The sequence below is a fragment of the Octopus bimaculoides genome, chromosome 23 (genome assembly GCF_046866305.1).
Source record: "Octopus bimaculoides isolate indiv1 chromosome 23, ASM4686630v1, whole genome shotgun sequence".
In the NCBI taxonomy this organism is placed as follows: Eukaryota; Metazoa; Mollusca; class Cephalopoda; order Octopoda; family Octopodidae; genus Octopus; species Octopus bimaculoides.
Window position 1 is genome coordinate 7,003,323 of NC_142950.1, and position 13,957 is coordinate 7,017,279.

Here is a 13,957-nt window from a genome sequence, read left to right on the forward strand (position 1 = left end):
TCACAATAGGTATTGATAACTAAACTATGGTCATTGCTCAAAAGTGTCATGAGAGATATTTAGGAAACCCAGCCATGTTTCTACATGTTGAGCTGACCAGTTTTATTTTGTATTAATAGGAGAGGCAAGTCCTGTCTTGTCCCTTTCTCTTATCATCAGGCAGCAACCACTCCCTTTCCCCATAGAACATTCTCACCCTCTGACCTCTTTCTTTCTACCCCGGTGCCTGTCTTTTGCATTTACTGCTGCTACTGCTACATTTTTGATTGGTTGTATTTTTTTGGGTTGATTGATATATTCTTGGTTGTGGCATGTAACCGGTTGGGAAGTTACACTGGCTTCATGTCTACTACCATCAAAACCATCACCACTACCACTACCACCACCACCACCACCACCACTGTCACTGCTACCACCATCACTACTACCACCACTACCACCATCACCACCATCACCACTACCACCACTATTGCCTCTACTACTACTACTACTACTACTACTACTACTACTACTTTATTGAGAAGGTTGCAAGAAGCAATGAAAGAGCTTTGACAAACAAAAACAAAACAATCGGATGTTGAATAACTGAGTGGAATTGAACCAGTGTATGTGTGTTAATTATATCGGTGTAGTGACTCTCCCTAGACACAACAATATTTTCCTCTTAATCCTTTCTGTCAAAGAGTGTAGGCTTGAAATGTAAAAGACTTTTCCATTCTCCTCGAGTGTTAAACTAACACACATGCTTGTTGTTCCTACACCTGTCTTTGCCTTTTGTTTTCTCTAAATTTGAAATATATATATATATATATATATATATATATATATATATATATAATACAACAAGCTTCTTTCAGTTTCCTTCCACTGAATCTATTCACAATCTGTTCTGTATTTAACAAATAAGATAGGAGAGTATTGTAGTTCGCTTGAAGCATTGTGTATTGTTTGTAAAGAATGAAAAGTTTTGAATGATACAACAATGCACTATAAAACAAAAAATGGACTGTATACCTGTTGTAATTTAGTTATCCATAGTTCTATAATCAGATTATAGCAGCGACTCCATCTAAGAATATCTGAAGAAGGAATTGTATTCCGAAATATCATAGGACTATAGATAACTAAATTACAACAGGTATATAGTCCATTTTTTGTTTTATAGTGCATTGTTGTACCATTCAAAACTTTTTATTCTTTACTAACAAATAAGATTTTTTTTTTTTTTGCAGGTGGTTTGGATAAACTTAGAGAGAAGATAAAACAGCAACAGTTGGTATGTAAAGGTATGTTCACCGGATACTGTTGTCTATGGTTCTTAAAAAATTCTACAAAATTTTATACCTCGAATGTCAGGTATGTTTTAATGGCAACCAAACACCTATAACGTAGTAAAAAAAAAAAAAATTGTATTCTTAATGCTTGACTGCACCAAGTTCCACTGTCTGTTTTGATGTGGTTTCTATGGTTGGCTGCTCTTCCTAATATCAACCACTTTATAAAAGTGAAATGGGTGTTTTTATGTGGCACCAGCAATGGCAAGATCTGATTTAATATGGATTTTATGGATGGGTGCCCTTCCTAATGCCAACTGCTTTACAGAGCAGACTGCTTTCTCTCTCCATCATCACTTAACATCCGTTTTCCATGCTGGCATGGGTTGGACGGTTTGACAGGGCCAGGCCAGCCGAAGAGCTGCTAGGGCTCCATGTCTGTTTTGGCATGGTTTCTATGGCTGGCTGCCCTTCCTAACACCAACCCCTTTACAGAGTGTACTGAGTGCTTTTACGTAGCAGCAGCACCCACGAGCCCACAAGATTAAGAACGTTCAGCTGGAGAGGGATGCAGGGGACATGCCTGTATGCAAGGACAACCCTGATTTTGCTTAGCTTGACATGTCTTCTTAAGCACAGCAAACTCCCAGGAGTCTGTCATTCCCCTCTCTGAGACTCAACATCTGAAGATCCTTTCTTGCCACTACGTCCCACATCTTCCTGGGTCTGTTCCTTCCACAATTAGAGATCAGCACCTTAATTTTTGGGGCTTAAAATTTGGAAAAATTGTTTTGTAAGGGATTATAATACTATCCATGCATAAGAAACGTCCATATTTTTTAACCTAATTTTTAACAAAAAAGGGTTCCTTATACCTGTTAAAATACGGTATATATGTATATATATATGTGTGTGTGTGTGTGTGTGAATATGTGTGTGTGTGTGTGTATACGCTCGTCTTGATATCATGTGGTGGTTGTAAACGAGCATCACCGTCATACAAGCGGTGTTGTTTGTTTCCAGTCTTCCACGCGAAGCATGTTTGGCCATGGGGAAAATATTACCATTGCTTAGAAACAGGTGAGAGAGTTAGTGACCGGAAGGGCATCCAGTTGTTGAAAAACTTGCCTCAATAAATTCCATGTTTAACCAACGCAAGCGTAGAAAAACAAATGTTAAATGATGACGATGATGATGACATTTTACCTTCTATTGTAGAACACAGCTCCTCAAAAATAACTGAATCATCAGCCCATGTTGAGAAGACTTCTTTGGCAAGTACTACAAACGAAGGCGATGTGGACATGGTGCCTGAAACAGACTGTCCATCATCCGCCGTTGATTCTTCTGATTCAGTGTGCAGAGCTTCTCAGTCTTGTGATTATAACAACAATGGACTCGTCTCGACCTATACTTCCAAGAAGACCATCCAGAATAATAAGAATAACCATGCTGTGAAGACACGCAAGATAGCTGCCAGTGTTTCTACACCATCATACAAAGGTTTTTATCTCACGATAAATTGTTGCTGTTGTTGTCGTTCTTCTTCTTGTTGCTTTTGCGTTGTCATGTGAAGGTACACGGGTTAATGGTTAAGGTATTTCGTTTGCGATCATAAGGTCTTGAGTCTGAATCCCAGTGGCACATTGTGTTCTTAAGCAAGGCAATTTATTTCATGTTGCTCAAGTCCACTGAATGGCCTTCTGAACATTAACCACTTTACAGAGGTACTGGGTGCTTTTTACGTGGCACCATCACCAGTGCATTTTAAACGGCACCATCAGCAGTGCTTTTTATGTGGCACCAGCACCGACAGGGCCACCAAGTACCTTACAAGACAAAAACCTCCTCAGCTAGGAGGGAGGAATAGTATCGAGGGTGTGTGGCTTTGTTCCAGTTGGAAGATTAAAGGTTTAGAGGGACTTCATCATGTATAAATCCTTATACTACATTACATAGTCTTGTATATTATGTTGATGATAATTAGTATATTGTAATGTCTTTCTCTCTGTCTGTTTGTGTATAATTATACATGTGCGATTGTGCGTATGCCTCCATTACCAAAAAGTACTACCACTAAAACAGGCTGAGTCTCCAGTCAACCATACAAAATCATCAGAAGCCAAACAACCATGTCCACTTGTCTCCTTTCACTTTAACCTCATCATCATAATTTATTCATCGTTATATTTTTCTCCTCTTCCTCCTCCTTCTTCAGGGTTTTCAAGACTTAAAGAAAAGAACACAGAAAATGTTAGTGGGGCCAGGGGAAAAGTGAAACGAACTGATGCAAAGTCTGCGACTACTACTACTGGAAGAGGTAAGTTTATTGTTAATACAATATCTATTTAGCCCTGGGTCAGTCCTGATCCAGGATTGACAATCCAGTCTTTTATTCAATCATAGTATATATATATATATATCATCATCATCATCATCATCGTTTAACGTCCGCTTTCCATATATATATATATATATTTCATGATCACCATCATTTAACGATGGTGGTGATATATATACTGTGATTGTATAAGCTTATAAAAAAAAAGGTTAGAGCATTGAGCTTATGATTGTGAGGTTGTGAGTTCAATTCCTGGACCAGGTTGTGTGTTGTGTTCTTGAGCAAGACACTTTATTTCACATTGCTCCGGTTCACTCAGCTGTAGAAATGAGTTGTGATGTCACTGGTACCGAGCTGTATTGGCCCCTTTGTCTTTCCCTTGGATAACATCGGTGGCATGGAGAGGGGCAGTTGGTATACATTGGCAACTGCTGGTTTTCCATAAACAACGTTATGTTTTGAGTTCAAATTCCGCCGCGGTCGACTTTGCCTTTCATCTTTTCTGGGGTGAATAAATTAAGTACCAGTTGCGTACTGGATCAACCTAATCGACTGGCTCCCTCCCCCAAAATTTCAGGCCTTGTGCTTAGAGTAGAAAAGAATATTCTGTTAAAAGTAATGCTTATTCATTCATATTGCTATGAATTAATCATACAATATTTCGTAGCTTTGAGATTTTAATGACGTAACTGTTAATCTTTAGAATGATGTTGTAGTGTTGGTGTGAGAGGCCAGATCTAGCCAGTTTAGACCAAAATAAAACAGAATATTTTGGCTGGATGTCGCTCATTTAAATATTAAAGGGTTAATGATGAAACTTTTAATTTATTTATTCTGTACAGCTGTTACAAGGACTAAAATGAAGAAGGCAGCCAAAACTCAGGAAATACGAGAAAATTCCAAACCAAAGGCTGCCAGAGCAGTCTGTCGGACCAATGAGATAGGTAAGAAATATCCCTGGCCCTCAACATTATACGAATGTCTGAAGGCATTTATCAATGACATTCCACCTAAATGAGCTGAATAAAGCTCTTAGTAGGAGACCAAAATGCTAAACATTGCGAGTTCGTGACTATCTAGCCACAACTCAGAATTGTTCAGTTCTTAACTCTTTTATCATTCTGATTACTCTGTCAAATATCCTCATCATCATCATTTAATGTCTGTTTTCCATGCTGGTATGGATGGATTGGATGGTTTGACAGGAGCTGGTGAACTGAACAGCTGCACCAGGGTTAATATCTATTTTGGGGCATGGTTTCTGCATCTGAATACCTCTCCTAATACCAAAATGCAGCAAAGACTCATTTTTCCCTCTTAGTGTTTTGTTTCGTTTTGAAAAATAAAAATTTATTTTATGGTTTGTTTTTGTTTGTTTTGAATTACATAATCTTTTATGGGGACACCAACATCTTTTAAGTGCCTAGGGCCTTGATGGGTCTTAGTCCGGCCCTGGCAATATTGATAGTTACAGAGAAAGTGGTGGTGAGAGTGATGATGATGGTAACAATGATGGTTACCATGACAATGACAACAGTAATGGGGATTATTGTGATTATAACTGTGACATATCAAACCTTGAGCATTCTTCAAGGAGTTCCTCACCATTCATTATTGTATAATCTGTTTTTTTTTTTTGGTCACTTTCTGCAGACATTATAACTCCTTCTTCTTGGAAGAAAGGTCATGAAGTGGTGCTACGAATTCTGGGTTCCAAACCAAAAGTTCAGCCTGCCAAAACGAAGCCAGGTCTTCAAATAGTTGATCTTCAGACCATTCCAGCCAAACTTCCACAGACTGCTCGTGAAATGATAGAAGATTTACAGCTTGGAAGGCAAACTGGTACCTCCTTTCATTCTACTATCCGCCCCCCCCTCTATGTGTCTGTCTGTGTGTCCCCACTGTGTTTTGTGATTATTTCTTTACACTTTTCTTTTGTTTTTCTCCTCCTTTCTTTTGTTTGTTGTTTTCTTCATTTTCCTCTCTTACTCCTTTTAATTCTTATTTTTCTTTTCTTCTTCCTCTTTATTCTCCTCCTCCTCTGCCTTCTCCTAGTCTGCTTTCTTTTCTTCCTCCTCTTCTGATACTTTTCATTGGATATGAATAATAATTGCTGCTAACAGGGGCACAAAGTCTTAAGTTTGGGGGCAGGTTAGGGTCAGTTGATGAAATCAACCCCAATAGTTGACTGGTACTTAATTATATCGATCCCCAAAAGAGGAAAGGCAGAGTTGACCACATTGAGATTTGAACTCAGTGCACTTTGAATAAAGAGCAAAAAACATGGTGCCAACCACTGCATGGTTGCAGTCCAATGAGCAAAACAAGTAAAGTAAGTAAGATCCCTTACTGGTGTCCTCTCAACCAATATTCTGCTATAGGTGCCACTGGATGACTGCTCTGGTGATGATGTCATTCTACACTTGCTGACCCATGGTGCTAGCCTTAGCATGCTCAAGGTCGAGGTGCTGCAACTTTGGGTCCTCCTTGACTTTTTTTTGCCCATGGCAGGCTTTTGAAAGACAAAGGGGTGGACAGTTTGGCACCAACAGATCTGTAATCTACCTCATCTTTGCCAATGACAGTGCCATCTTCGCTTCACTGCCAAGCTATGGATATACAACATTCCCTGCTTCACTCGGCCTTACGGTCTCAAGATCAATGCAGACAAGATAAAAGTTCTAGCAACAAATGGCTTTCTGGCTATCATGCATCTTGATTAAGTGAAACAAGTAAAAGATAAAAGATATTTTCTGCTGCTGATTTGTTTTTTTTTTCTTTTTTGTTTGTTTGTTTTAATTTTTCAATGATGCATCTCTGTTTGTTTCTTCACGTATGCCAGACACCTGTATCAACGGTAACCATGAGTACGAGTCGAAAACTTTTGAGAGACCCAAAACCAAAGAAAAGGAGTTTGATAAACCTCCTCCGATTTTATCTATCTTAAAAAGGAAACCCAAATTTACAGGTAAGAACATTTACCTTGTCTTCTTTCTTTCCTCATGCAAATTGTAAAAGTTTTTGCTTAGATTTCAAAACATCCTGATGATGTCTTGAGCTAACTGGATCCTATAAAGGAGCTGTTGTGGTAGCAGACCACGAAACATGGTTGAGATTTCTTTCCTGTATGTACGTGTGTGTCTTTGTGAGGACAAAAACCATTTTCTTATAATGTAGTGATAATGAAGCTTAACGACCCATAAAGTTATTTCTTGCATCAGTTTTGAAAAATTACAATTTCTGTCAAGGTTTGATAAAAAATAAATTCAATCAGTTTTAAGTCTAAAAAACACATTTTTCTGTCTCTTTCGAGTAGTCCTAGACTCTGAAAAACAACCAAAGGTTCGCCATTATGACCCGGAAGAAGTTCGTAAATTTATTGCAAAGAAGAAAACTGAGAGAGTTCAAAAGGCAAGAGAGAACCAAGAAGCTTTGCACAACGAATTTATAAAACGACAAGAAAGGCTCCAAGAGGTCTACCGCAAACAGAAAGAGTCAACTGCATTAATTATGAGAAAAGAAAATATCTACCCAAGTAAAAAGCCTCTCAAAGAGTCAATGTGTTTTGATATGGTAAGGGTGGTGCCTTTTGTTGTTTTTTTGTTTTTAACTCTTTAGCATTCAGATGGTGCTGTCAGGTGTGATGAATTAATTATTTGGATTGTTTTAAATTAAGCATGCATTGTCTTATGGCTTTGAGGTTTTGATAATATACGATTGTTTATTTTTAGAATAACATTGTAGGGAAGGTGTAAGAGGATGGATCTGGACTTATTTCATTTATTTGATGGTGTGGGCTTTAAGCTGTTGGGATGGCTATGTTGTTTAGAGATTGTAACTGGAGTTACTTTTGATGGCGGCGGAGGAGGAGGTGGTGGTGGTGGTGGTTGATGGTGTTAATATACTGAACTGGTCATTACAGTTATGTGCAAGTGGTTAACCTCGTCAATGTAGTGAGCCAAAATAGGTCAATAAATAACCATAAAAACACACACGGGTGTATTAGTTGCACCCCAATTTCAGCAATGTGTTTTCGTGGAAAAAATGAATGTTTTTGATGCATTGAAACTTATGGGAGGCTTAACTTCACACATACGACCCAAAGTGAGTGTTTTTTTTTATTTTAATTTTCTTTTTTGAGACATTTTTTGTTTTTGGAAGAAAAGTGCATCTTATATGCCATCAAACACGATAATTAAAATTTCCTGTATAGTGGTAATGAGATCGTTGGTTAACTGTAGTCGTGACGAAAGGGAGACGACTCTAAAATCGACATTAGCATTCTGTGAATGAGATGAGACATTCATGCGTAGGGTGATAATATTTTAATCAGTTTGACAGTGGTGGAAAGTGCAGGAATGTTTCTGCCTTATTTAACCTTATCAGTGAAGCATAGATTTTTTTTTTCCCCAGTGATTAACAAATCTAGTGATAGATTATCCTTAGGTAGATGCGTAGCTGTATTTCATCTGCTACGTTCTGTGTTCAAATTCCGCCAAGGTCAACTTTGCCTCGCATCCTTTTGGGGTTGATAAATCAAGTATTAGTACTGGGGTCAATGTGATCGACTGTCCGCCTCCCCTCAAAATCCAGGTCTTGTGCCTATGGTAGAAAGGATTGTTATAGATTACTTAAATATGAAGTATTACTTGAACTGCTACCTCATCTCCATAGCAGCATATTGCATTCCTTAGTACTCTTTTACTTGTTTCAGTCATTTGACTGCGGCCATGCTGGAGCAGCGCCTTTAGTCGAGCAAATCGACCGCAGGACTTATTCTTTGTAAGCCTGGTACTTTTTCTATCGGTCTCTTTTGCAGAACTGCTAAGTTACAGTGACATAAACACACCAGCATCGGTTGTCAAGCAATGCTAGGGAGACAAACACACACACACACACACACATATATACGACGGGCTTCTTTCAGTTTTCGTCTACCAAATCCACTCACAAGGCTTTGGTCGACCCCAGGCTATAGTAGAAGACACTTGCCCAAGGTGCCATGCAGTGGGACTGAACTCTGAACCATGTGGTTCGTAAACAAGCTACTTACCACACAGCCACTCGATGGATTATTTTTGTTGAATTCTTGATTTCTTCCCTTTTAGTCGATGTTTGATTCAGAGGACTCCACAGCTGTCAGTGCTAAAGCTAAAGTTAGCGAAAACAGCGAGGATTCAACTGAAGAGACGGAAGAGGGTTCTACAACTTCAAAAACTTCTCCGCATGAAAGGTAACATTTATTCTTATTTTTACTGTTTCAGCTGTTTTTGTTGGTCCCTTTTATCCTATTCTCCCCGCCCCCAAATCTCCTTTCTTGCATCATTGGTGGTCTCCCACTTCCTCTTACTGATTCTCCATGTCTTACTCCCCCTCCACCAAATCCTCCTGCACCTTCCACCCATCCGCACACTCGGTCCTTCTGCCCAACTCATTTCTACCCACTTCACACCTATTCTCTGCACTGTCAGTCATCCCACCCCCTACTCGCTTCCTCCCTCCTGGTCCCTCTACCCCACTCATTCCTACCCTCCTCACACTGTCAAGGGTCCACTCAGACACCTCCCCTCTAAAATGTCAGTAGTTATGTATCTCCTCCGCTACAACAAGAAACCTGTCCTGCTCTTCTGGTCTTTTCCTTCTTTTACCCCCCTCATCTTCCAGTGTCAAGCCCCCTCTTCAGTGTTTGTAATCTTACGAGCTGCATAACCACCTTATCAGTGGTAGTGGGCGTGAAAAGAAGAACCTTGTACATGCTGTAAAGTGGTTGGCGCTAGGAAGAGCATCTGACCATGGAAACCATGACTTCGAACAGAAGTTTGAGAAAACAAAAATAGAGGTTATTAAGATGGTCACCGCCTCCACCCTCAGACTATTTGTTATCTTTAAAAATGTTATTCTTCTGATATTTTCATCTTAACACACGTACACACAAACACTACAATAATAACAATAACAATAGTAATAATAATAATAATAATAATTATTATTATTATTATTGCTGGCAGAATTGTTAGCATGCCGGGCAAAATGCTTGGTAGTATTTTGCCCATTGTTACGTTCTGGGTTCAAATTCCACCGAGGTTGACTTTGCCTTTCATCCTTTCGGGGTCAATAAATTACATACCAGTTAAACACTGGAGTTGATGAAATGGACTAGTCCCCTCCCCTAAATTCCAGGCCTTGTGCCTATAATAGAAAGGATTATTATTATTATTATTATTATTATTATTATTATTAAGATAGCAAGCTGGAGGACTCATTAGCATACTGGACAAAGTGCTTAGCAGCATCTCTTCATCCGTCTTTACATTTTGAGTTCAAATTCCACTGCAGTCAACTCTGCCTTTTTGGATCAAAACCATACGAGTGGAGCATTATCTAACCTATGCCAGCATGAAACATGGACATTAACCCTTTTGATACCAACCCACCTAAAAACTGCCTCTAGCTCTGTCGTACAAATGTCTTGTTTTCAAAAGTAAGCTGGGACAGTAGAATGTCTGACTATCAGCCAACAGGTTTTTTTTCTCAGCACAATTTTGTGTTCACAATAAAAGGCCACATTGCTCTCTCAATTGTCTCAGTTGACCCAGTTGTCTAATAGGTACAATGTATTGCTATACAGCTCTCTGTTTGTATAGGATTCTGTGCCAGCCCAGCTTCAAAAAGAGTGCAAGAATTTTTGAAGAAGTAATTGCCCATGTTTGTTCTTAAAGATATCTATCCCTATAGCTTGCCAGATTTGAACCCGTGTGAGTTTTGACTATGGGGTGCATAGCACTTATTTCAATAAGTGCTAAACACTCCACAATAAATTGGCATAAACATAAAACTTGCAGCGTTTGATTTTTCCAAGTTATAACAATTATATTAAAGCTATTTAGATGGTCCCAATTTACCTGTTACACCCTGTATGTGTACAGGGTATGAATGACCATGGGATTACACCTAGAAAGTTCCCCTCTGAGGCACAAGTTCAGGCAAGGTTGTTTATAAAAGACCAGCAGTCGCGCATGCATCACAGCTTCCCCTCTTTATGCCACCGATCTTATTCAAGGGAGAGGCAAAGTCTATACAGCTTTGCACTAGTGATATTGTAACTCAATTCTACAGCTTAGTGAAATAAAGTGTCTTGCTCAAGAACACAACACACTGCCTAGTCTGGGAATCGAACTCATTACCTCATGAGTGTGAGCCTGATGCTCTAACCACTAAGCCATACACCTTATAGAGACATACATACATACATACATACATACATACACACACACACACACACACATTGTTGGCACTCCGTCGCTTACGACGTCAAGAGTTCCAGTTGATCCGATCAACAGAACAGCCTGCTCGTGAAATTAACGTGCAAGTGGCTGAGCACTCCACAGACACGTGTACCCTTAACATAGTTCTCGGGGATATTCAGAGTGACACAGTGTGACAAGGCCGACCCTTTGAATTACAGGCACAACAGAAACAGGAAGTAAGCGTGAGAGAAAGTTGTGGTGGAAGAGTACAGCAGGGTCCGCCACCCACCCCCTGCCGGGAGCCTCGTGGAGCTTTAGCTGTTTTCGCTCAATAAACACTCACAACGCCTAGTCTGGGAATTGAAACTGCGATCCTATGACCGCGAGTCCGCTGCCCTAACCAATGGGCCATTGCGCCTCCACGCACACACACACACACACACACACACATACATATGATAAAGAAATTTCTTTCTCCCTTATTTGTTATTCTCATTTATGAATATATTCTAAATGTATTTCAGTATGTCTGACCAGCTGAGTCAAGACAGTGATGCTGCCTACAACAAATGTTCATGCCACTTACCAAGGACCCATTCTCTGCAAAACCCTGCTGCTGACCGAAAATCTTCCGACTATTTCTATCACAGTCTTCTCTCAACAAACAAACCTGTAAATCCACTGGTACCTGGACCCATCTCTCGTACTCAATTAGGTAATACAATAGAAGAAGATTTATGTTATGTTATGTTATAGAGCATTTGGTTACATACATAGATATACTTATGTTGTGATCATTGATTGATTATTGTGTTTTAGATTGCTAAAGAAAATACCATGTGGGATTTAGTTAATTACTTTTAGACTCATCTGCCATTACCATGTGGTATGTGGCCAACCAGATCCTCACAGAACACGACATGGTATTCATGATGCAAGTAGAAAAAATCAAGTAACTTGACAAGACGGTTTTTACCTGGATGAGGAAATATCTGACAGAGACAGGGGACTGACTGGGACATTGCTGGGAGGGTTGCCCAGGACACCCTGAGTAAATACCAACAAATGGTTGATGCAGTGATGTGCTGCAATGGTGTATGCCCCTCCCCATACCCTTCAGATTCACGGTTCAAATTCAGCCAGGGTCAAGTTTGTCTCTGATCCCTGGTGTTGTTAAACAAGTCACTGGAATATACATGACTCAGTCAACTGATTTCTCATCTACAAATTTGTAGACTTGTGCTATTGTTCACCCTCCTCTTTTCCTCTCCTCAGGGGCAGACCCAAGGGAGTACCTGAGGCACACATGCCCCTCACTTCAAGAAAAGAAGTGTGCCCTTCTAAATAATGTTATTACGCCCTTTTCTCCTGGAATTGTATTCCCTTCTGACCTTGTGCCCTCCTTTCAAAAAATGCCTGCTCCTACTGGTAAGGAGCCCTATTGATCCACTGCTTCAACCCGCAAATTAACAGTCGATCAGAGTTGAGCTGGTGGCTCCTATGAAAACATCAGGGCAGCTGCAACCACCACCATAATATACACTGCCACCACCACCACCACCACATAGCTATACATTGCTACAAGCAACGATCAGAGAGTTGTCTTTACTGATAGTTGGTAGCCTGCTGCTGCATCACATCATCCGACAGTTGGTGAGTTGCATACAGCAATAATTGGATGTTTGTTTACATCAATGCTTGGAGAGTTGGTTACACCAATATTTGGAGAGTGACTGCTAGTGCCACTAACATAACACTGAGGAATTTGAATGGGTTAATGGAACCTGTAAAACAAGGCATTTCCCAGCCGGTTTTATTTCTGAGGATGGACCTTTGTGCCAGAAATATAAAGGTTTTGTGAAACTTTCCGCTTTCAGAAGCTTTCTTATTTTCTCTTCCTTCTCACACACACACACACACACACATATATATATAATTTATTTATTTATTTATTAATGTTTGTATATGATATTTCTGTTATTTTAGTTACTCGACAATGGTCCGCAGATTTGAATAGATTACATGATCTTCGGGAATCAGCTGCCACCCTGACTCATAAGATCAAGGAGATGTGTCAAACCAGCAATTTCCCCAGTAAGTATGTGTGTGTGTGCGTGTGTGTGAGATCATTGTCATCATCATCATTATCATCGTTTAACGTCTGCTTTCCATGTCTAGCATGGGTTGGACGATTTGACTGAGGACTGGTGAAGCCAGATGGCTACACCAGGCTCCAGTCTGATTTGGCAGAGTTTCTACAGCTGGATGCCCTTTGGATGGTTTGACCAGAGCTGGTAAACTGAGGGGCTGCACCAGACTCCAGTCTGATTCGGCATGGTTTCTACAGCTGGATGCCCTTCCTAGCGTCAACCACTCTGAGAGTGTAATGGGTGCTTTTACATGCTACTGGCATGAATGCCAGTTGTGTGACATCAGTAGCCTCCACAACTACAATTTCACTTGGCCTGATGGGTCTTTTTCTCATTGCTAAGACTGTTATTAATATGACAGTGATTATGGAAATAGTGACTGTAACAATGTTATAAAGATATTTAATATATATCAGTCTTTTAAAAAATGTTTTTTTATTATTTTCATAGTTTCTTCTTCCAATATCGTAATACCTGAAGAAGAGCCCATTTTTGCTGGAACCAAAACAGACCAAAGTTTACCAGGTAAAAATTATTACTATTATTATTATTATTATTATTATTATTATTATTATTATTATTATTGAGTGAGAGAGCAGTGCATGCCATCAAAGTGACACTGGGGTAAAATATATGAAGCCCAATATACCCATCAGGATTACTTGTCTGATAAGGGTACACCAGGCACATGCATCACAACCATATACGCGTGACATAATGATCTCATATCAAAAGGTCCCTGAATAAGGGTTGTTTAAGGATGATGAATGAAACACCCATGTTTCCAGAGGTGAATTATCCAAACCCAAAAGAATTCCTCTCAACACATGGCTATGATGCTCCCCTACTACTTCTGCTCACGATCAGAGATGCACATATCGTCAGCCACCAAGGGACATGCTCAACTAGTTACGGTCAAGCAACTGACAAGCAAATCTGTGGTAT

The 13,957-nt window shown here is 39.7% G+C and overlaps 1 protein-coding gene across 4 annotated transcripts in view; it reads left to right on the top strand.

Moving 5' to 3' along the window:
* Positions 1-13,957, top strand: part of LOC106873855 (uncharacterized) — a 78,719-nt gene that overhangs the window by 14,099 nt on the left and 50,663 nt on the right. For all 4 annotated transcript variants that reach the window (XM_089340009.1, XM_089340011.1, XM_089340010.1 and 1 more), the window contains 11 exons: positions 1,233-1,286; positions 2,493-2,777; positions 3,493-3,594; positions 4,458-4,559; positions 5,269-5,457; positions 6,458-6,583; positions 6,932-7,188; positions 8,724-8,848; positions 11,387-11,577; positions 12,849-12,956; positions 13,463-13,537. In XM_089340009.1, the coding sequence (XP_089196135.1) occupies positions 1,233-1,286; positions 2,493-2,777; positions 3,493-3,594; positions 4,458-4,559; positions 5,269-5,457; positions 6,458-6,583; positions 6,932-7,188; positions 8,724-8,848; positions 11,387-11,577; positions 12,849-12,956; positions 13,463-13,537 (1,614 nt within the window). The remainder of the gene's footprint in view (positions 1-1,232; positions 1,287-2,492; positions 2,778-3,492; positions 3,595-4,457; positions 4,560-5,268; positions 5,458-6,457; positions 6,584-6,931; positions 7,189-8,723; positions 8,849-11,386; positions 11,578-12,848; positions 12,957-13,462; positions 13,538-13,957) is intronic.